Consider the following 23,051-nt stretch of genomic DNA (forward strand, 5'->3'; position numbering starts at 1 on the left):
TTATTCAAATCAAACACTCCCTTAATATTACTGAGTGAATTCCATTTACAAACTATACAAAAAGTCCAGAAGGACTAACTTTGCAAAACAAGAAGTAGGAACAAATTCTTGAATTTAGTAAAAAATTTAGGCAATATTAGAGCATGTTCATGTGTTGTATGGCACAGAATAATTAAAGTGAAAATCAGAATGGCCTTCTTATTTGGCAGCAACCAGTTCCTCCATATCCTTCTCTCATCAATCTTTCCAACTCATTTTTTGCTTCATTTGCCTTTGCCCTCTGTAAAATTTCCAACATTCATCAGTGAAATACTGAAATATCTAAGAGTCTTTTGAAGTTTGTGATTTCCATTACCTGCACTTTTTCAATGGCGTCTGTCTCTGAATTGAAGTCATAAAATCTGCTTGCTGCAGAAAGCTTCATGGAAAGAAACTGAATACAAAACAACAGAAAATTTTCCGTTCATTAGCCTGATTTTCTCAAATAGAAAATGTTAATTAATAAAGTTCTCCCCAAAGGTTAAAATCCCTTCAACAATATTTTAAAATCAAACTTTTAACTTCGACTCAAATAAGATTTCTTTGCTATTTGAAAAAAAAGAAAAAAAAATTCTTCGATTAAGTAAACTCACCTCAACTTGATTCTGTAAGGACTGAACATAATTAATTATCTCATCCAACATTACTGCCATGCCCATTGTCTGCAAATTTTCAATGAGTTTGAGAATATTAATATAAAAATTAAGAAAAAACAATGTAAATTATATAAATTCCTTGAAGAAAAATTGTTATTATACCTTGTAGCATCCTGGAACAATATCCTGTAAGCATCTTAGTCTCTCATTGATTTTCCCTCTTCTAACCTGAATAAAAGAAAATATGAACTAATAAATTCTCCATCATTCTTTTCAAAGTAGTTTGTTAGAAAATTTCTGGAATGTGGGCAAATATTGATTTGTTTTAATTTAATAAAACCCCCATAAATGTATAGACCAATGAATTATGTTTTGGGAGATCAATTTCGTAGAATACTTGTATCTTTCATAAATGAAATCTGAGTTATATAACGATACAAATATAAGTTATTGAGTTTATTACACATGTAATAGGAGACCTAATAGGTCTCTTTTCTCAATGTACGTGTGATAAATATTTATTAAAATATTGTTATTTTGAGAGTATATGAAAAGGAAAACAATTTTTTGTAGATCGACAATCAATCTCGCTCGAAATGAATTCAGCATCAATTAAACAGTTTTCAATCCTATCTGAAAAAGTTTTAAAATTGGGTAAACAATTTTACCCTTTCTGCTAAACTGTGGTTATCAGTGGCTTGTCCTCTTCTGGCTCTCACATGAACTACTTCCTTCAGTTTCTCGTCTGCCTTCTCATTGTATTGGGTTCTCTTTCTTCTGTCCGAAGACTGAAAAAACAACACAAAAGACCCCATGATGAAACCAATTTCCACAGACGATAATGATATAAGAAATGATAATCAATCAATTAACAGGGTTAGATGTTTACATTTTTCCTCTTAATCCCACTTCCAGAAACTGCAGGAGAAGAGTTTTCTGATATATCCATAGCTTTTCTCTTCTTCCTCTCATGAAAATCATTTTCAGATGTGACTGTAGACTGAGCAACTCTGGGCATAAAATTCTGATTGGTTTGAGACACAAAGCCTGGGAAAGTTTCGGCCGAACAGCCGGGGAAGTCGAGTAGTAGTGTTTGATGATAGAAGAAGTTGTCATCGAAGAAAGGCGTGGAGTTTTGACAATTCCAGTTTGAGGGATCAAAGAGGTTGAACTGGTTTATTTGTTCCATGTTTGGATCAAAATCAGTGAAAAAATTTGAGGGTCTGGAGCTCTGAAAATCTTGTGTGAAATCAGCCATGAGAGATGTTGTGGAAACTTGATGAGGAGCCAATATGGTGTTTGTATAATGAGGCTGAGAGTAATGTATTTATAGCGTGGGAGCACATGGAGTCCAAGCGAGCTTAGTGATTGTTGTTTAATTTGGACAAGCTCAAGTTCAAGTTATGAAGCCCTAACTGAAGTTCAAGTCAAGCCAATCTAATTTCGTGGACTCGTCAATAGATACATCTTTTTCAACAATTTTTCATTGACAATGATGGTAGATTCATATTTTGAGGCTTCTTCTTTAACAATTTTTATCATTCTTCATATCGAAAGACCCTTACACTTTCTTTTTTACACCTTTTTGGTAGCACGTCCAATAGCTCATCCTTATTTTGAGCAAGCTTGAGTTGAATACTTTAAATTTAACCTTAATTCAAGTTAGGTATTGTTCATGCTTAGTTCAGTTTTAAATACACCCATTTATTGTATTTCATATTTATCCCAAAAAAATATATATATAACTATTATGTTTTGACTTTGGAAAACAAAATACTAAATATAATAAATAGCACCAACGAATTTAGACATTTTGAGAAAAAGAAATTATAAACAAAATTTAAGAAAAAAAAGTAGAAGGATTTTGATTTTAAGGGAACAACTTGGCAATTTGAGTTTCCTTTGTTGTGTTCCCTGAACAGGTCCAATCTTCAGTACATATATCCAAAATCAAAGTGGTTCCAATCTGACTCTGAGTTGAAGTTTTATGAAAGGGGTTTGATTTTTTTTTTTCTTAAACTAATATCCTTATTTGAGTTAGACTATTTACATAAATAGATAAAATTTCGAATGTAATATCAGGATATATAGTTATAACATAAGATAAATTAAGAGTTTAATCTTAATATATTGCTAATAAATTTCAAATCTATATTCTACTGTTTAAACTCCCTCACTTTTCCCACTCAAGCCACTCTTTAAAGGTTATCCGATTTCATTTTTTACGAGAGGAGGAAGAAATTCTTTTTTTGAACATTATTCTAACTTTTCTTGGTGGCTTATTGAGAGCCTGATGGCAGCACAGGAACAAGAAAACGACATAAACTTTTAGAACAAGAATTGCTTTGCTTAGCCAGTAAACTATTCATTTTTTCAATCGAAATGGAGGTCGAGTTCATGCAAAATTTCTGTATCCTAAAATGGGTCTCGGCCCCAGACAGATACGTTTACCTTTTTCAACATCTTTCTTATCTCTGTGTATATTTCGGAAACTGATTTTGGGACCCGAAAGTAATAAATCAATGCAACCAAGTGGTTTAAGTGATAAAGGTGAGATAAAAGAACATGAGTTCAAAATTCACTAACTATATACCAAGATTCAATTCTTGATGTATCTAGTAGAGTTATTTGTGGGACAATCACTAGATCCAGAATTGACACTCAAAAAATATATTAAAAATATAATTTTTTTTATCACGTATTATATTGTGTATTGTATCGTATGATATAACTTTTTAAAATAAAAATAATAAAAAATTTGAACTATTATGTCATCTTCTTAAAAATATTACAAATACACCCCTATCGTATCATTATTTCTCTAAATAAGTATATCGATAATATATATTGTATTATATAATACATATCCTATCGTGCGTAAATCCACTATATTGATAATTTTCAATATACCTTATAATATTTATTATTTTTTACTTATATCATATCATACATCGTTAGATACACATACATATGGAGCACCACAGATATTAAATGCTAGCACTGTTACTGTTAGGATTGCAGCTATTTAGAGTATTTGGGCGGAAAATGAGCTTTTCGAAGTATGTGTAGATTGGATAGGATTCATACTTTTCTAATAAAATTGATGATAAATACTGTACAAGCTCTTGTATGATTATATATTTCACATGATTTGTCTTCCCAGCCAAGAGTGAGGTGTATTTGTACTCATCGATGGAGCCAGCTAGGGTCGACTTTGGGCGAAGTACTTAATTTGGAAAAGATTTCTGGTGTTGCTTAATACTTTGGAAAATATTTTAAAGAATTTTAATATTGAACATTAAATAAATATTTATAACAAAACAATTTACTATTTGTATTTTTTAAATTTATTTTTAACCTAACAAATTCTTTGATTTTAAAATGGATTTAAGTTTATTTCGCATCAAGAGAAAAAAAATATGTGGTTTGTATTAAGTGTCTTATAAATTTGATGTTGAAGAAGAAGAAAAAGATGAATAGAAGGGTGACTCAAGAAACCTGTGAGTAGTGCTAGATTCGAGCCGAGTCAAGCTCAAGCTCGGTTAGGTTTACATATAATTGAACTTGAATTCAAGCTCATGAAAGTCAAGCACGAACTCGGTTTAAATTCGATTCAACTCATTTTTCGTTATTAAAACGACGTCGTTTTAATATATATTCGTCAAAACAACGTTATTTTGTATTAAAATTTTTAATTAAAAATTTTAACGAATAGCTCAAGCTCAACTAAGCTTGTATAGGGCTGGTTTGTTCAAGTCGAACTTGAGTGGGCTTGATTTGAGTCCACCCCATCCCGTGAGTGTAAACCTAAAATTGGTATAAATTCAAAAATTTAAGACCCACATTTGTTTTTAAATAGTTATCCGTAAATTTTATGGGTGACCTATCTATTTTGCTGGATATTAATTAAAATCGATAAAAATTTTTCCGCGTAAACGTTTTTAGACAAAGGTACAGTAGTTTTACTTTTATAAGCAAAATTTTTTATAACTCCAAAAATGCCCTTTGACTTATTACATTATTTTCAACCATTCCGTGTGTGGAATGTCAAGGGTCGTACAGAGTGTGTGAGTGCGTGGATGCGTACAGGGTGCGTGGGTGCGCGCAGAGTGCCCACAGGATGCATGGGTGCATGGGGAGTGCATACAAGGTGTGTGGCTGCATGAGTGCGTGCAAAGTGTGTGAGTGCGTGCGGAGTGCGTGAATGTGTGCAAGGTGCATACGCACCCTCATATATATATATATATATATATATATATATATATATATATATATATATATATATATATATATATATATATATATATATAAAATAATATAATATTTAAAAAATATAATAATATAATATATATTAAAAAATTATTATTATTTATATATATTATATTAAATATTATAATATATATGTTTATTAAATATTATATTATTTAATATATATATATATATATATTAAATAATATAATATTTATATATATATGAGGGCACGTATACACCCTGCACACACTCACACACTCCGCACGTACTCACGCACCATGTACAACCCTTGACATCCCATACACGTAATAGTTGAAAATAACATAATAAACCAAAGGGTATTTTTGGAGTTACAAAAAAAATTTGCTTATAAAAGTAAAACTACTGTACATTTATCTAAAAACGTTTACGCAAAAAAAAATTTGTCGATTTTAATTAATATCCCCTATTTTGCTAAGTGAATAAATGATTAAAAAATTAGTTTTATAAAATCGATGGGAATAATCCCATGAATATATGGCCTATAATATTTCTAAAGTTGAAAAAAGAATTAACAATTTATTATTCGAATATTTCTATATATAATGTGATGAAATAGATCCTAATCCTTTGGCTTAGAGGTGCAAATGCAGTATTGTTCCCTTATTGAATGGGAAATTTAATATAAAGATTGGTAGGTCACTTTGAAAACAAATTGATTGAAATAAATTTCTAAATTTCACAAATAAATATATGACTCTTAGGAAAAAAATTATAAATAGTTCAATATAAATTTCTAGGAGTGAAAATTCCATTTAAGGGGACAAAGTGAATGTTTAACCAATGAGAGGGACCAAAGTGAAATCTAAAAAGTTATTAACGGAGCATTTAAGCTTTGAAAGATTGTAAAAGCCCAAATTCATATTGGGCCTAAAATTAGTCCGTCGACAGCTAAATTGGGTTGTAATGACTTCTCGCTTCTACAAGTCGTCAAAATGGATTGGACTAAAAAAAAAAAATCAGTCGAGATTAACAATTTGAAACTCCAACTTAAATTGATTATTATAAATTCAAAGCCAACCCATGTATATAAGGGTATATTTAATTTGATTCAAGCCATAATAATTGAATCGTATACCAAAAATTTAATTTTTGTATTGTAAATCAAATATTGTATTATATGATATGACTTTTAATAAATAAAAAATTTTAATTTACACGTAATCATTTTAGAAAACATCACAAACATTTTTGAAAATTTAAAATTTTTCATATATATCTCTACTATATCATCATTTTCTCTAAAAAGTATATCGATTCTTATCAATAATATGTATTGTATCAGATGATATATCCACTGTATTATATTAATTTGATATATCTCATAATACGTATTATTTCGTACTTATATCATATCTTATTGTATGATACGTATTGTGTATCATAAAATACTAATAATTATAGTTCAAATCATAAAATCAGATTGAATCATTTAAAAATTACAGTTTAACTTAGTTTATAAAATAGTTTGATTTGGATTTATAACTCGTACAGGTCATTGTAGATTTAGCAATTTCACTCAGGATTTACTGTTTCATCCATAGAGGAGGTTGCCTGTAAATCGACTCAATTCAGTGACCGATGTGATATAATATTCTTTGGATGTAGATTTAGTAATTTGAAATGGTTTTTGCATGTAGCCGATAATCACGCCTCATCCTCTTCATATTTGTTATTCATCTCCCCTGGAAGATGGTCCTTTTTTCCTTAAAAAAAAGGAAAACAAACTGGTACTGATATGTCGAGCACTCAGTTTCTGAAATTTATTTTGTCTCTATCATTTGCTTGTCTTGTCATGGTTGTTAATTTTTGGAATAATATTTCGTAGCAATCTATGGAAGTTTATGTTGTACAACTAGCTGGATAAGTGACAGCCAAAGACCCTTTACGATAGGGCATGGTTTGAGTAGCCCGGGTGCCCAGGAATAAATTTAAATTGATTAGCTCGAAACCATATTTTATTGTTTTGAATTGAGCTATGATAATCATTTTAATTAATTAAATTTATAATTATTAATATTTTATAATATAAGATATATATCATATTATATGAAATATATTATTAATATATTTTATAAAAAAATAATACTATTCTATTTCCATGCTTGAATAGAATAAAATCTTAATAATCAAGATTCAAAGGGTCAAATATTGCTGCAGCGAGAAATTTAGCCGCCTTTTCCTTTTCTTATTCTTTAAAAAAACTCCAAAAAAAAAAAAAAGAGCCGCCTCATTGAGCAACCACAATTAATTAACGTTTTGATGTTAAGTTTATGATAAATTATGGGCCACATGTTATTTTCCAGCTAAGGTTGGATGAAAATAATAAATTTTTTCACTTTAAGTTTTAGAAGAGTAAATTTTCACCCTTTAAATTTTAAAAAACTAAATTTTCACCTATCATATATTTCTGTATGTGAATCTGTTTAATTTTCTCAAAAATATTTGTTTTGCCATTTTATTGAAATTACAAAATTGTTATTAACATATAATATAAATATCAAATTATTAATATATTCTTGACCAAAGGACTATTTTCCACCTAAGTTTAGGTGCGATCTCAAAGTCATATTTACGGAGTTTGAAAAACTTAAACTCTCATCCGTTGACCAACTGAAGTTAAAAATTTATGTTAGAAATAGAGCTAAAATTGTTATTTCACTAATAATATTAAAAAATATAAATTTACTATATTTTTCTCTCTTAAGTTTTAAAAACTAATATTTCACCCCTCCTAAAGTTTTTTAACTTTGAAAAGTCACATTCCCGCCCCCTCCCAAAACCTTAGAATTTGTTTCTTTCACTTCGTTCACTTTCTCTAATGATCTAAAAAGGGCGACAACGAAACCTCTTTGTTGACGAAGAGATTTGGGCTCTGAATCTCTTTATCTTCAACAATGAAATCTGAAATCTCTTCTCCCAAATCTCATTGGATCTCTTTGTCTCTAACAAAGAGATCTATTTCAGATTTGTTTATGTGCATTAACCAATGGTTTCGGATGGAAAAGGGAGTTCGTTATCGTTGAAGATGGTGGCCGAAGAGGTAAAGAAAAAATTTAGGGAGAAAATGTGACTTTTTAAAGTTAGAAAACTTTAAGTAGAGGTGAAGTTATTAGTTTTTAAAAGTTAAGGAAGGAAATATAATGAATCTTATATTTTTTAATATTATTAATAAAATAACGGTTTTACCTCTACCTCTAACAAATAATTTTAATGACAATTATGTCATAGGTGAGACTTCGTATTTTTCAAATCTCGTAAATGTGACTTTGAAATTGCACATAAACTTAGGTGGGAAATAGTCTTTTGACCTATATTCTTACCTATTTGAAAGCTTATTACTCAGACTCCTAAAAGATATCAAAACTCTGACTAATTTTAAATTATAATGTTTTGATATTCCTTTGGAGGTATAACTAGATAATTGTCATTTTTAAAATTATTGAAAGTTGTATTGAAAATTTTATAAACACCTCTAAACTTTTAAAAAATTTCAAAAACCCTATGAAAATCTCATTAATGCCTCTAACATTCTTAAAAATTAAAGTTTGCTTCCCTAGTTTTTTGAAAAGTGCAATAGAAAAAATAGGATGGGAAAAAAAAAACAAGGGAAAAAATAGAAAAAACAAAGAGAAAAAATAGAAATAGAAAAATTTATACAAAATATTTTCCCTTTTTAATGGAATTCTCTGAATGTGAAATATGGTTGACAAGTGAAATCCCAATTTTTTAAAACTTGAATGGTGCAAAGATAATTTCTACAAACCTTGGGTGAAAAATAGTATTTTGGCCAAAATTACGTTATGTTAATTAGTCCAGTACATTATATATATAAAATTATACGTATATATTTTTAATATATAATTTAAGTATACATATAATATATTATCAAATAATTAGATAATTTTAAATTAAAAATAAAGTAACATCTAATCAGATGATGACATAATATCTATAAAATATATATATAAATATAAAATCAATTAGCATTTATTTATTTCTAGAAATAAAGAAGAAATAGACAGCTGCAAATCAAATTGAATGATTTTTCCCCTTTTGAAATTTAAATTAAATGAAAGGATTTGATATTTAATTTAATTTTCTCATAGAAAATTTGCAGGTCAAATCAGAATCTAAAGTTTTTCAGTATCTTATTATCTCAGAAGAATAAATTGCTTTAAACTTATTATTATTTTAGTTGAGTCTACATCAAAATTTAAAAAAAAAAAGAAAAAGGAAAAGACCAAGATAGTTTCATAAAAATCAGGCCAAAAGCTTCATCTGATTTTGAGTAATATTATATATACTTATTTTGAATACATAAATAGTTACATATTTATAAGTGTTATCAGATGATTGAATGATATTTTATTTTTAATTCAAAATTAGTTAATCATATAATGATATACATAAATATATACTAATTTGTATATTTGAAATAGATACATATAATTTTATTGCATAATAAATCTAAGTTTAATTTTCTTATTTTAAGCTTACAATGTTCATGTTATATATCTATGTCAATTTTTATAATTATGATTTTATCGATTTTCATATTTTCTAAACCTAGAATAGACCATCGTGATTTTGATTGAGACTCAAATCCAAATCTAAAATATATATATATTTTAAAATTTATAATTATTATGATTTAAATGACACCCTATAAGTATAGATAGACATGTTTGACAATAATATTTACTGATTAAAAATATAAATTTTTATATATTTATTTAAACAATATCAATTCGTCCGGCTAATCAATTAATCTAATTACCAACTAAAATAAATAGCAAATTATAAAAAAATGATAATTAATTTTTCTAATTTATAATCCATCAACATTGTAACATTTATAGTTTAATAGTTTGATTCACTATCAAGATATTATTCATTTTAGACACATGTCATTATGGTTTTGCTTATGAGTTTTGTAACTCAAAACGTGTTTTAACAGTTTAAGGAACTCATAGACTATTTAATTAGTTTAATCTTTTCATCCTTAAATGATGTGAGATGCACACATATGTCCAACATCCTTCTCGTATTTTACTAATGTGAAATTCGTCTAAATGCGTCACAAACATCTATGAGCAAGAATAAAATGTTTAGTACTATCATTATATATGAATTTTAAGCTTAGTTTTGAATACTCAATTGAATGTATTGTATTATCATGTAATTATATAATTTTGAATTAATAATAAAGTATTATTTACTCATATGATAACATATTATCTGTATGTTTAATTAAATATTCAAAATTGAATACACATAATATTATTCGAACTAGTGCCTTAATGAAAATATCATTCTTATATTTATTTTTTGATATATATATATTTTTAACTTTTTAAGTAAAAATCCACTAGAAAAGACCTGAAAGAGTCATGAGTGATCAGTCTTTTTATTTGATAAATATATTGAGGAATCTGGGGGCCATCTTTGTAGAGTCTCTATTTTTTCTACTTCAAGAGTGATTGATTTTAGACAAATCAAACACTGTTTTCTGATGAGAAAATTTTCTGTTATTTTCTTTATTTATGATTCCATTGTTGGACTTATGGAAGTTCAATGGAAACTCCATATTCTCTCTACTTTGAAAAGTTGCTATAAGTACAGCAAATTAGGTGAAGCTTTCAGCTTCCATTAATGAGACTCCATGTCTTCCTATAGAAAAAGCACAGGCACTTCGGCGGGAAGTGATTCTGATGAACTCCTCCGGCGAGGGCCTTGGACTCTGGAAGAAGACACTCTCCTCATCCACTGCATCTCCCGCCACGGCGAAGGACGCTGGAATTTGTTGGCTGAGCGTTCTGGTAACTTTGATTCTTCATCTTTTTATTTTCTTAGAACAAGCTTTTGATTTGGGTTTTATTTTGTTTTGGTGAAGGCTTGAAGAGGACTGGGAAGAGTTGCAGACTGAGGTGGCTGAATTATCTGAAACCAGATGTGAAAAGAGGAAATATTTCTCCTCAAGAACAGATGTTGATTCTTGAACTTCATTCTATGTTGGGTAATAGGTAATTAACCATCTAAATTAACTTTTATTATGTCAATATGATTTTCACTATTTTTGGTACCATGCTTTTGAGTTCATAATCATTATCAACTTGACATTATTAAAGTGGTAACAAAATTTCATTTGATATTTAGTTATGGGGTCATGTCAACATAGTCGGCTAGATTTGTATATAAAAATTTAGGGTTTGATCTTATCCAAATTAGTTTAGATTGAATTCACAATTTTACTTGAATGAGTCGATTTTGAATTGTAGTTTTAATTTGATAATTTAGTTCAAAATTGACTCTTTTGTCTATTCAGTGATACTTTTCATCTCCTCGATAAATACTGTTCACATCCAATAATACTGTTCATACTGCCGATGCTCACCAATAACACTGTGTAACAGCTTGCGTGGTAGTTTGGTCGTCATTTATTTGTTTATATGGTGATACTATTTATCTCACCGATGATACTGTTTACTATTCCGATGATACTATTCACTCTTTCGATAATACTATTCACACCACATGCAGCCCTCCGATGACCCTATATACTGACTTGAATTGTACTTTCTATTCGAGCTTCTGCCAACCCCAGACTCGGCTCCGCTCGGATAGGTAGCATTAATAGATAATGCACAGGGGAAATGGCATATAATGCTTGAGTTTGTCAGGGGAATGTGTTAGAAGTTGTAAAATCTTCAAAAGATTATGCACCGAAAAAATGCGATTCTTATGCTTATTTTTGGCATTATTCTGAAATGCTTAATTTCTCTACCAAATGAAGGTGAAAATTCCTGAATTCTTAGACTTTTTTCAGGTGGTCGAAAATTGCTCAACATTTACCAGGAAGAACTGACAATGAAATCAAGAACTACTGGAGAACTCGTGTGCAGAAACAAGCCAGGCATCTGAAGATCGACGCCAACAGCACAGCATTTCAACATATTATTCGTTATTTCTGGATTCCAAGATTGCTTCAGAAAATCAACGAAACGTCATCATTATCTTCATCAAGTTCAGCTTTGCATGATTCCCAAAATTCAACGGTTGATCTCAATCCTCAGCCATATTATTCAACTTCGTCCTCTCCACCGCCAGCACCACCGCCATTGAAACTTGCAGGCTACCAGGGCTCAGGCTCCGAACATAGCACAATTTCTTGCATGTCTTCATCAGAATTTTCAGGCTGCCAAACGAGTCCTTTTCAGAATCAAAACAGCACGTTTCAGAAGGATTTCTGTTTGGAAACCATGGCAAACCAGGGAGATTTCAACAACCCAGTTAGCGATTTCCGATTAGAAGCTGAAAATAACAACTGGGTTGAATATGATTTTCCGGCTGATAGCATGTGGAACATCGATGAACTGTGGCAGTTCAAGACTTGAGTAGAAAATTAATGGAACTTGAAAAAGTCTTTGTTTATTATTATTTTTTTTAATATTAAGGTTCAAAGCTTTAATCCTAGTCCGTCAATATTAATGATAAACAAATTGTTCATGTTTTACTTTAAGTTTATATAATATTAGTCTAATTTGAGAAATCAAATACACACGATGTTTTTTATTTTTATTTTTTAATTTGATACTTCTCTAATTTAAGTTGTATATTCAGGAAACGACAAATTATTCCATCAACGACTAAACATATCATCAACTCATAAATTAATTCAAGATGTAAGTAAAATTCTCGTTACTCAAAAACATTAAAAAATACTTTATTGGTAATTTGACTGATTGAGATGTATAATATTATTTTCTAATTTCATCTAATGTTTACAAAAAAAAACCAATTATATCCTCCAAATTAAGATCCTGTAATCGATATAATTATCTTGTTTATATAAAATTAGAATAACAATAGATATCTAGATTTATATTCATATTATAATTACTTTAGTATTGTATTTACTTGTAACTCTATCTTGTTTTATACAAAGGTAAAGACTACACCTAGATAAAGAGGATCATATCCGACTAAGGAGACTCTCTCAACAATTCTCTTGTATTGCATGAAGACAACTAGTAAAATTCTTCAAGAGACGTCAATAACAAACCCGTGTATATAAATTCTCAAGTAATAAGTTAAACCATGTTAAAAATATTTTATTTTCACAATTCCTTTACATAATCTCATCTAGCTATAATTATTTCTGTTCGTCGTATGGACACAAAATTATCCTACTAATTCCAATACCCATTCATATTTTCTTGCGGTTGACCTACTCTCACATATTTCTCGTCGGTGTATGCAAATTCGCATTATATATATAACCATATAATATAATGTATCTTGTTTAATTATAAAACCCCACTTGTTAATGAACGACCTCAAGTTAGGGCGTGACAAATGGTAGACAACAAGTTCCAGAAGATATAATTGGCTGCTTGTGGAATCATAGGTCAATTCCTTTCAATATAATTTAATTTCTTTGATTTTCAACACACATGATAAATATAACTATTAGATTTTTGACAATTCAATACATAAAATTAATTTCAATTAAATTAACGGCTCCACTAGTTGCCGACAAACTGAATGAGCCAATTCTAGGAGACAATTCTTGAAACTAAAGCAATAAAAGAGATCCCACTTCCTTTGAAATCATCATAGAAATGGGAAAAAATTTATAATAAAATTATGTATATATATTTTAAATATACAAATAGATACATGTTTAATATATATTATTAAATATTTAAATTATTTTAAATTAAATATAAAGTAACACTTAATTATATAATAATATATCATATATATATACCCAAAAATAAATATGTTTATGATAATAAAAGCGTCAATGAAAGAAATTAAATTGAAGCAACTCTTCGAAAATAATTTTGATTTTGAACTATTTTTTTAATTCTGCAACCAACCCATTTCGCTTATAAGATTCCCATTGCACTTGATCTTCATCTAAGTTAATTACATTGCATCCTATAAGGCTTGATAATTTCTCCTCCAATTTTAAGATAGATATTACTAATTAGATTTTTTGTTAATTAAAACTAACCATTGTTATACCGTCAAAATTTCCAGTTACTCAAACTCATGGAAACAATATCAAAGAGATAAGTAGTCATTATATAGCGACTAGCTATGTAAATATGTACGCGATTAGCTACATCATCTATTCTCAGATTAAGTCAAGACACGAATAAATACTTTTTTGCCTAAAAATAACAAAAGGATAAATTTTAGCTACTCCATAATACACTTAATCATCTTTCATCATTATATGATAGATATGAGATAGCGGTCATTACATCATTATCTCTTTTTTTATTAAAATAGTATAATTGACAAATTTTATTTAAAATAATTCAATTCGATATAGTATAATCTTTGACATCTCTCTTATGTAATTTGCTCTTTGAACCTTTATCTCATAGTCCTATAAATAAAAGAATTTCGAAAAGTAAACTGGGATAACCTCTAGATATAACTTTTTAAGAGCTTATATGTAACATTTGTATCAATATTTTTGCCAACTTTTGGCCAAAAAACTTGGTAACATAACATAAACTCTCAACCAATGGGCATAAGCCGCGTAACCATTTTAAAAATATTATCTTGTTTATTTTACTTATTTATCATTGCTTTTACAAAATCATACCCTTTGGTTGCACTTATTTATCATTCTCTTGCATAAAATTACACAAATGATCTTATGCATCTCAAATTGATACACATTTATGTATCGATAATAATATAATGGAAAAAAAAAAAAAGAGCGTGTTTTGGATAAGCAATTATCCCATTTGCCAAAGTTGAAATCTAGTGTGCGAAAATTTCGACACTTTCTATTAAAAATATATAAACAAAATGTAATATAAATAATTAATACTCATCAGGATAATTCTAACCCTAGAAAATTAGCATCTCCCTAGACCCTAACAATAATAAAGACATATAAATTAAAAATAAACAAATCCTTTACAATCTTTAGGCAACTTCCCTCTAGCTTCTCTCATTTCTCTTTGTGTGATCCAGTTTTACTTTAATTTCTTAAATAAATCAAATCAAAATTCCCATATAAAGTTCATTAAAGACATTTGACCCTTGTGTTTCACATTATATAGAGTTATGGAAAATCTCTCCAGTGGGAAGATCTCAGTTTAACCCTTTTCCCAATCTAATAAAATTTATGTATAAATAATAATGTGTCATAATATAATTAAATATTATTTTATCTTCAATTTTTAACTATCTAATCATATAATAATATGTCATTATTTATACACAAAATTATATATATAATACTACTCTTTTAAATAAGATAAATTTGTTATCATTAGTTTATAATATAAATATTAATCTTCTTATTACTTTTATATTAATTAAAATTAGTACTATACATACCTATTTTGATTATATAAATAAATATATATTATATATATTATTATATAATTAAATATTATTTTATTTTTATTTAAAATTATTTAATTATATAATAATATATATTTAATATATATCATTTATATATTTAAAATAAAAATATATAATTTGACCAACTATTTTATATAAAATAGAATCGGTCAAAGTAGTTAGTTTTAAAGGGGGATTGAAAGCAACCAGCACATCATATCTTCAATAAATAGTTGGTTAAAAAAATTGACTGAAATGAATGAATACAAGAATTAGCCCACGAAGTCTTTGTTCTCATCAATGAATGAATACAAGAATCCATTATTTTCATTAAAAAAATAATTACTTTGAAAATTGGAAAAGAAATTACTTCTTAATTAATAATTAATTAAAGAAATTGACCGGTCAGAGAACTCTCCATCACAGAATTGATACATTCCAACTAAGCTCTAGAAAAAATAAATAAAAGGACAAAAGACTTAGTCCAACCTAAGGTTTAGGGTATTCTCAAACATCTAGTTTTAAAAATTTAAATATTCATTTATATATTAAATTTTAATAATATTATTAAAAGTAAATTTATCATTTAAATTTTTTTTTTAAGGAAAGATAAATTTATCTTTATTTCTTATTTTAGTTTTAAAGACTAACATTTTTCTCTCTAACTTAATTTTGAAAAGTTACTTTTTCACTCTCACCATCCAGAGTTTTTATATTATAGGGTTAACAACTATTACGACTAGATTCGAATCAAGCCAGTTCGAGCTTGGCTAGGTCGAGCTTGAGCTCGAGCTGCTCGTCAAATTTTTTAATTAAAATTTTTTATACAAAACGATGTCGTTTTGACCAGTGTGTATTAAAATGACGTTGTTTTGATAAGAAAAAATGAGCTGAGCCGAATTCGAGCTTGACTTTCACAAGCTCAAACTCGAGCCAAGTATATGTGAACCGAGCCGAGCTCGAGCTCGAGCTCGGCTCGGCTTGAATCCAGCCCTAACAACTATCCCTTCAAAGTTTAAAACATTACATTTACATATCGAAAAATTTATTCTTTCTTTCTAACGACTGTTCTTCTTGACGATTTAGTTCAACATGTCGTCAACCCATTATTGGCACCTCCTTTCCCTCCCTTATGGTTTTTGTACCAAGAAACCATTAGAGAGGAAGAGAAAGTGCCGACGATGGGTTGAAGATGCGTCCGAGTGGATCATCAGAAAGAACTATTGTCGGAAAAAGATAATGAATTTTTTGGTGTAAAAAGGTAACTTTTTAAAACTAAGTTTAAAAAAAAATTGTTTGTTTTCAAAATTCAGATGAAATCAGAAGATAAATTTTTTCTTTAAATAAAATTTTTAAATGACAATTTTATCTTTGAAAATAACAACAAAATTTAACAGAAAAGTGAATATTTAGATTTTTAAAACTTAATAAATGAGAGTTTGAGAATGCACTAAACCTTGGATGGGAATAAGTCTTTTGGCCTAAATAAAATCCTGGTAGATAGAATTTGACCATTCTATTTGGCATTTGCTAACTTTTCTTGAAGGGAATTTATACCATTTATGTCGATGTCATAATACTAACTAATCGGACAATTCATTACATCATCCAATAAACATTGCAAAGTAATTATATGTGGGCTTTTGTCTTAAACTAGTAATTAGAAGGGCTTAAATGTAATTGTCTCTGCAGGGGTTTATGTGTCATTTTACAGTAGAGGCAAAATAGTCATTTCGTTGGTCAGGCATTTTATAACCCTTGTATATAAACCGAAGTTATTCAGCAAAGATAATTCTATTTTTACTGTTCATCTCTCCTTTTTTCTCTATTAAGTTCATTGAACATATGCAGATAATTTTCTTCCATTTCCAGCAAGTTTCAATGACTTTTGTGGTTGCGTCAAAAATATTTCGATAATATTTTTTTTTTATATAGATCGAAGTTTTTTTCATTTGACTAAAAAATCTTCTTTGCATTGGATATAGGGTTTTAAGCTTCAAACAAAAAAAGAATATTGATTTAAATACATAGCTCAAACAAAAGGACGGTGTCACTTGTCATAGTGTAACAACAAACATTTATTGTCAAATCCATTTTAAACACATAAACAAAAAGACTTGTCTAAATATGAATGAGTTAGGATAAATACGATTGCAAAATATAATCTATATATACACATTATTATGTACATATAGAAACCCGACATGTAAATACAATTGTTCATAATTTATTAAATAGGTTTACATCATGGAAGTTTGATTCGAAATTGTGTATACAATTTTTAGGGTTTTCAAATCCAATAAAATGATTCTCTTATCGCTAGTTTGTCACTGTCACAGGAAACGTAAAGAAGCTAAACTCTTTGTCACTCTTGCTCTTAAAGTCAAGTTGCCGATTCCCAGAGAAACTCCTAAAATTCTGCAAGAAAGTGGCATGATTTTTGTTAGGGTTGTTAAAAATTATCTGACTCTCCAACAGAATAAAATTTTGAGTCATAAAATAAATTATTTGAAAAACTAATTCAAGAATATAAAAAAATCTGTTTAGTTTGTGTAATTTTTAAAATAAGTTAACTAAATTGAACAATAAAAAATTAATAAAATATTGATTGTATTTTCAAAAAAATTGAAAAAAAAATAAAATAAGATAATTATTTGAATTTTGATTAAAAATTGGTTAATCAAAAATTTATTTCAGTTCAAAATCGGTTAATCTTTAAATAGGTTCGGTTTCAGTTCATATTTTTTTCAAATAAAAATTTAGATTTAGTTTTAAAAATTAGTAAATTTGTTCGGTTAACCGGTTTTGAACACCTCTAATTTTTGTTCACAATTGTTCTTTCTACTTTTGGATAGAGTTTGCATGACTAGAAAACATGGCAGTAGAATTGCGTATCATATCGTATATTGAAAACTAAATCTTTTATATTGTGTATTGAGTATTGTATTATATGATATGTTTTTTTATAAAATAATATAATAAAATAATAAAAAATTATAATTGACATGTCATCATTTTAGAAAATTTAAGAAACACTTTTGAAAATTTAAAATTTCTCATATACAATCCTACTACATCTTTTTTTTTTTTTTAAATGTATCGATCCATATTAATAATATGTATTATCTTATACGATAAGAGTATTATATTTTATTAATTTGATACATTTCATAATACGTATCATTTTTCATCTGTATCGTAAGATATTAGTACTCATGCTAGAAAATGGAATAATTTTATTGTTCTCTAAGATGTGGGACATATTGAATAACCATTAACATCAATTGTAAAGTAAATTCAACCATATAATGTTAGAGTAATATTATGCATACTCAATATTGAATACTTAGTTAATTAATGTGTTGAACACATAGTTTTATTATTACATTTTTAGAGGTGGGTAAACTTAATAAAAAATTAAATATTTTTAGTAAAACAATATGTACACACTTTTGAGTACATAGTAGAGTACATCAATAATGTGTTATCATTTGATTGTGAGATTTTGAATTAAAAATAAAATAACACTCAATCACATGATAACACATCATCTGTGTATCGATTTATGTACTTAAAAGTGTATATATAACATTGCTCGATAGTTTTTTCTTACTTATGTATATAATTAAAGAGTAATAAAGTGAAATTTTGTCTATATTGAAGAGTAATAAACAGTTTTTTAGCAATGCTATGTGCACTTGGTATTAAGTCACACAATTGAATAATTTTAAATTAACGATAAAATAACATTCAATGACATTATCTGGATATCTTATTCGGCACGTGCACATGGTTCTACCGGCATATTTTTGAAGGTAAATAAACTTAATGAAAAATAAATTAATTAATAATTTTTTTTATGTCTATTTTTTCCTAATTTTCGTATGTCAAAATGATTAATTGGTTCACAGCACATCGATCAAGAACTACAGGGCCCATTAAACTTAAAGAAGTCCAGAGGGCCCAATGGGGAATTGGGCCGAGTACATTTACCAGTATAACTCCAAAAGTTAATCTCAACCGTTAATTTGAATAAAATAGCCATCCCAGCCGTTGGCTTATTTTCTTTATAAGCTCTTTTCCCGTCAAACCCTAGGGTTTCTCTTAGTCTGTCAAAGCTACTTGAGTTTTCTTCCTCAGCTTTGTCATCTTCTCTCTTAGGTACGCTGGTAAATTTTCGTTCAGTTTTCCTCTGTTTGGTTACTAATAGAATGCAAGAAAATGAAGGAACGATCTGAATCTCTAATACTCTTAGTCCGAGGTTTTTTATACTGAGTCTGTAATATATTGTTTGGCTGCATGGAAAACAGGGAAATGAAGAGAAATTTTCTTACTTTTTTCTTTGTGTAGCTCAGATGGGTTTTAGGTTTTGTTCTTACTCAGCAACTGCAATGTTACTAGTTCATTGAATTTAATGTTTTATTAGGTTTTCTTCTTATAGTTTTGGATGTTCACTAAAAATTAGCAAGTGATTTACGGATTTGTATAAAATTATAAGGACTTTATTTTAGGCATTTGTCAGGCATTGCACTTATTATGGAGTGAATATAAAATTTATGAAGAGTAATAAGAGAACAAAAGGAGAAATTGCCTGAGAATATGACACACTTTATTGTGTAGGAGATTTGAAACTAGGTTTATCGATCTACTAATAAGAGTACTAATTTGTGTATAAATGATGATGTGTTACGTCGTCAGTAGAGCACAAATTAATACATATTGTTAGTTAGTCTTAGTTACGGTTTATGAACTAGTGGTTTTGATTTGGAATTGTCGGTTCATAATTCAAAAAAATAAGAATCTTGAATTGGAATTGTTATAGGATGGTTCATAATCGATTCAAAATCGACAGTTTTGGTTCATGACCCCGATTTGAAACCGATATTGAACCGTTAATTCTAATACACAATCTTAGGCCTGGCCACGGGCCGGTTTGACCCGTGAATCAGATTGAAACTGACCTGTATTAAACTGGAATCGGAATTGATAGAATCAGAACTGGCATGAATCGGAACTGAAATGAAAATTTGAAGGTTTGGTTTCGGTTTTTCTATTTTTGAACCGTCAAATCGTTGGTTCATAAATTGACGGTTAAATTGATGGTTCCAAGCTTTATGAACTGGCTATATTGAATTTTTTTTATTTTTAAAATTTTAAAAAAGAGTCAAATGGTCCATGCAAAATGCAAGGGACCATTTGGTTCCTGCAAAATGTAGGGGATCATTGTTCCTTCTATTTTCAGTTCTCACTCTACCTTTCAAACTTTCTCATTTATTCTCATTTTTTATTCACTCAATTCTTAATACTCTCTCAATTTTTCAATCCAATTCTCTCAAATTCAATTAAATTCTTTCTTTATTTTTTATTAATTACAATTTTAATTTCTATTATATAATTCATAATTAATTACAGAATTTATTTCTATAATTAATTTTATTTATTATTATTTTCATTATTTTTCATAATTAATTATATAATTAGTTTTATTTATTATCAAAAAATGGCAAGTAGTGAAAATTTTTCAGGTAATAGGAGATTCGGTCAATATTTATATATATCAAATGTGAATGAAAATCAATTTGTAGAAGATTTTTCAACATAAGAAAGTGGAAGCCAATATGATAGCCAATGGTACCCCCTTACCTTATTATTCACCTTCACCATCACCATCCTGACTATTGGTTCTCGTCATCGAACTATTTGTAGTTAAGTCAAACGATTCTTTATTGAAGTCTATTTTTATATCTTGTTGGCGTAATTCAGCTCTTGTCTAATCATCTATCTGTAGTTAAAAATGTAATTGTTGTTTTTATTAGACTAATATAATTATTAAGACATTTTTAACCATCCTGTACACATAAATTTAATACATGACATGTACATCTAATATGAAAAAATCTACCACTTAAATTAGATTTGCAAATTTTTGTTAAATCAGTAATTAAGGCTGTATTTGAAAGTGCATTATCAAATGAAATTGAAAGAATTTTAAAAACTAATTTATATTCTTCTAATGATTCTTTAATTATTCTATAAATATTATTGGTTGTATGTCGGTCATCAAACATCCTAAATGCTAAAATTTTTTTTTGTAATTGAAATTTATCATCTATTTAATGATAAATTATACCTATATAAGAGTGAACTTGCTAATGGGCATTTCAAATATCACTATATATAGACACACATCTATCAAAATTTGTAAAAAATTGAATTAATTTTTTTTATATAAACTTAATAATGTGTTTTTTGGAATAGTTTTATGTGCAAGATTTAATGCAGTTTTACAATAATTATTAAAACCTAAATTTTCACCAAAATTAAATGTTAAATAATCTAGTGTTACCATTTTTACAAATTTTTCTTTACTTTTATTATTATTATAAATAAATAGAATTTATGTAGAGAACCATACCGGTTATTTGTGTTTGACTTGTATTTTGCCCCATTTTTTCTAGATGCTTGATTCCTTCCAAGTATCTTTTGAACGTCCCATATCCATCTCTTTGTTTGAATTTATAAATTTGCTTACAATAATTTCAAACAACTTCAAAATTACCATTTTTTTTTATTTTGTTGAAATGAATCTTGAAAATATTGGAGGTCAGAATTTTTTGGGTTGTTGTTCTATCTCTACTTGTTGTTGATATTGTTGTTGCTCCACCTCTACATGTTGGCTTTCACATTCTTGTGTTGAAAAATCTTCTATAAATTGATTTTTATTCACGTTTGATATATATATAAATATTGACCGAATCTCCTATTACTTGAAAAATTTTCACTACTTGTCATTTTTTGATAATAAATAAAATTAATTATATAATTAATTATGGAAGATAATGAAAAATAATAAATAATTAATAAAATTAATTATAGAGATAAATTCTATAATTAATTATGAATTGTATAATAGAAATTTAAATTATAATTAATTAAAAAAAAGAATTTAATTGAATTTGATTGAAAGATTGAGAGAGTATTGAGAATTGAGAGAATGAGAAATGAGAATAAATGAGAGAATTTGAAAGATTGAGTGAGAGAGTTGAGAGATTGAGAGAATATTTATAGGGAAAATTTAAAAAAGGGGGAGACAAAATTTTAAAATTTTGCAAGAGACCATTGGGCCTCTGCAAAACTGAAAATACGGGGAACAACAGTCCCCTGCATTTTGCAGGGAACTAAACTGCCGTTTGGCTCTTTTTTCAAATTTTAAAAATAAAAAATTTTTGATACAAACAGTTTATAAAGCTTTGAACGATTGGTTTATGAACCGTCAGTTCAAAAATAGAAAAATTAGAACTAAACCTTCAAATTCCGATTTCGATTTCGGTTTAATACAAACCGATTTCGATCCGGTTCACGGGCCAAACCGACTTGTGGCCAGGGCTATTGTTAGTGCACATAGTTTTGTTCTTTATTAATTAGTTTGGCCTTCAATGCCCAGTCATAGTGGGAATACATGACAGTGAAGTATGTGGCAAGTGGTGGGAGGCCATCTCATCACAACACTCTCCCTTAGATTTCCACTCTTTATATATAATTGCATATGAATTTTCTTAGGAAAATTCTGTGGTGTTAAATCATGAGCATTGTATAATGAAAAGTAGTGGAAATTTAAGTGGGAGTGATGTAATGTGGTGGTTTTCACCACTTGACACCTCGTAGTTTATGATTATTGCATAGCACATTATCTTCATGAGTTTAGCTCTAGCAGAATAACAAACAAATTATGCATGTTAACTATACTGG

General features: G+C 28.2%; 3 protein-coding genes across 3 annotated transcripts in view; 1 reads left to right on the top strand and 2 right to left on the bottom strand.

Moving 5' to 3' along the window:
* LOC123204913 (transcription factor BEE 3-like) lies at window positions 1-1,972 on the bottom strand. Its single transcript, XM_044621715.1, has 6 exons — window positions 1,525-1,972; window positions 1,304-1,423; window positions 798-863; window positions 633-701; window positions 356-433; window positions 1-280 (listed from the first exon to the last, which is right to left on the bottom strand). The coding sequence occupies exons 1-6, from the start codon at window positions 1,891-1,893 to the stop codon at window positions 185-187; spliced, it is 798 nt and encodes a 265-aa protein (XP_044477650.1). The 5' UTR covers window positions 1,894-1,972; the 3' UTR covers window positions 1-184.
* Window positions 1,973-10,378: 8,406 nt separating this feature from the next.
* LOC123204170 (transcription factor MYB62-like) lies at window positions 10,379-12,441 on the top strand. The gene is made up of 3 exons (XM_044620750.1): window positions 10,379-10,747; window positions 10,822-10,951; window positions 11,755-12,441. The coding sequence occupies exons 1-3, from the start codon at window positions 10,591-10,593 to the stop codon at window positions 12,320-12,322; spliced, it is 855 nt and encodes a 284-aa protein (XP_044476685.1). The 5' UTR covers window positions 10,379-10,590; the 3' UTR covers window positions 12,323-12,441.
* Window positions 12,442-23,003: 10,562 nt separating this feature from the next.
* The window catches only part of LOC123204339, a 3,028-nt gene continuing 2,980 nt past the window's right edge, over window positions 23,004-23,051 (bottom strand). The window contains exon 5 of the mRNA XM_044620943.1: window positions 23,004-23,009. Within this exon, the coding sequence (XP_044476878.1) occupies window positions 23,004-23,009 (6 nt within the window). The remainder of the gene's footprint in view (window positions 23,010-23,051) is intronic.

Source organism: Mangifera indica, chromosome 20 (assembly GCF_011075055.1).
Source record: "Mangifera indica cultivar Alphonso chromosome 20, CATAS_Mindica_2.1, whole genome shotgun sequence".
Taxonomy (NCBI): Eukaryota; Viridiplantae; Streptophyta; class Magnoliopsida; order Sapindales; family Anacardiaceae; genus Mangifera; species Mangifera indica.

What these genes read in the sequence shown, in the direction of transcription:
- LOC123204913 (XM_044621715.1), bottom strand. Translation starts at nt 1,893, where the DNA reads ATGGCTGATTTCACACAAGATTTTCAGAGCTCCAGACCCTCAAATTTT. An exon ending in ACCACAGTTTAGCAGAAAGG is followed by an intron (nt 864 to 1,303) that starts GTAAAATTGTTT and finishes TCTTTTATTCAG; the next exon opens with GTTAGAAGAGGGAAAATCAA. An exon ending in TTGTTCCAGGATGCTACAAG is followed by an intron (nt 702 to 797) that starts GTATAATAACAA and finishes GAAAATTTGCAG; the next exon opens with ACAATGGGCATGGCAGTAAT.
- LOC123204170 (XM_044620750.1), top strand. Translation starts at nt 10,591, where the DNA reads ATGTCTTCCTATAGAAAAAGCACAGGCACTTCGGCGGGAAGTGATTCT. An exon ending in TTTGTTGGCTGAGCGTTCTG is followed by an intron (nt 10,748 to 10,821) that starts GTAACTTTGATT and finishes GTTTTGGTGAAG; the next exon opens with GCTTGAAGAGGACTGGGAAG. An exon ending in CATTCTATGTTGGGTAATAG is followed by an intron (nt 10,952 to 11,754) that starts GTAATTAACCAT and finishes GACTTTTTTCAG; the next exon opens with GTGGTCGAAAATTGCTCAAC.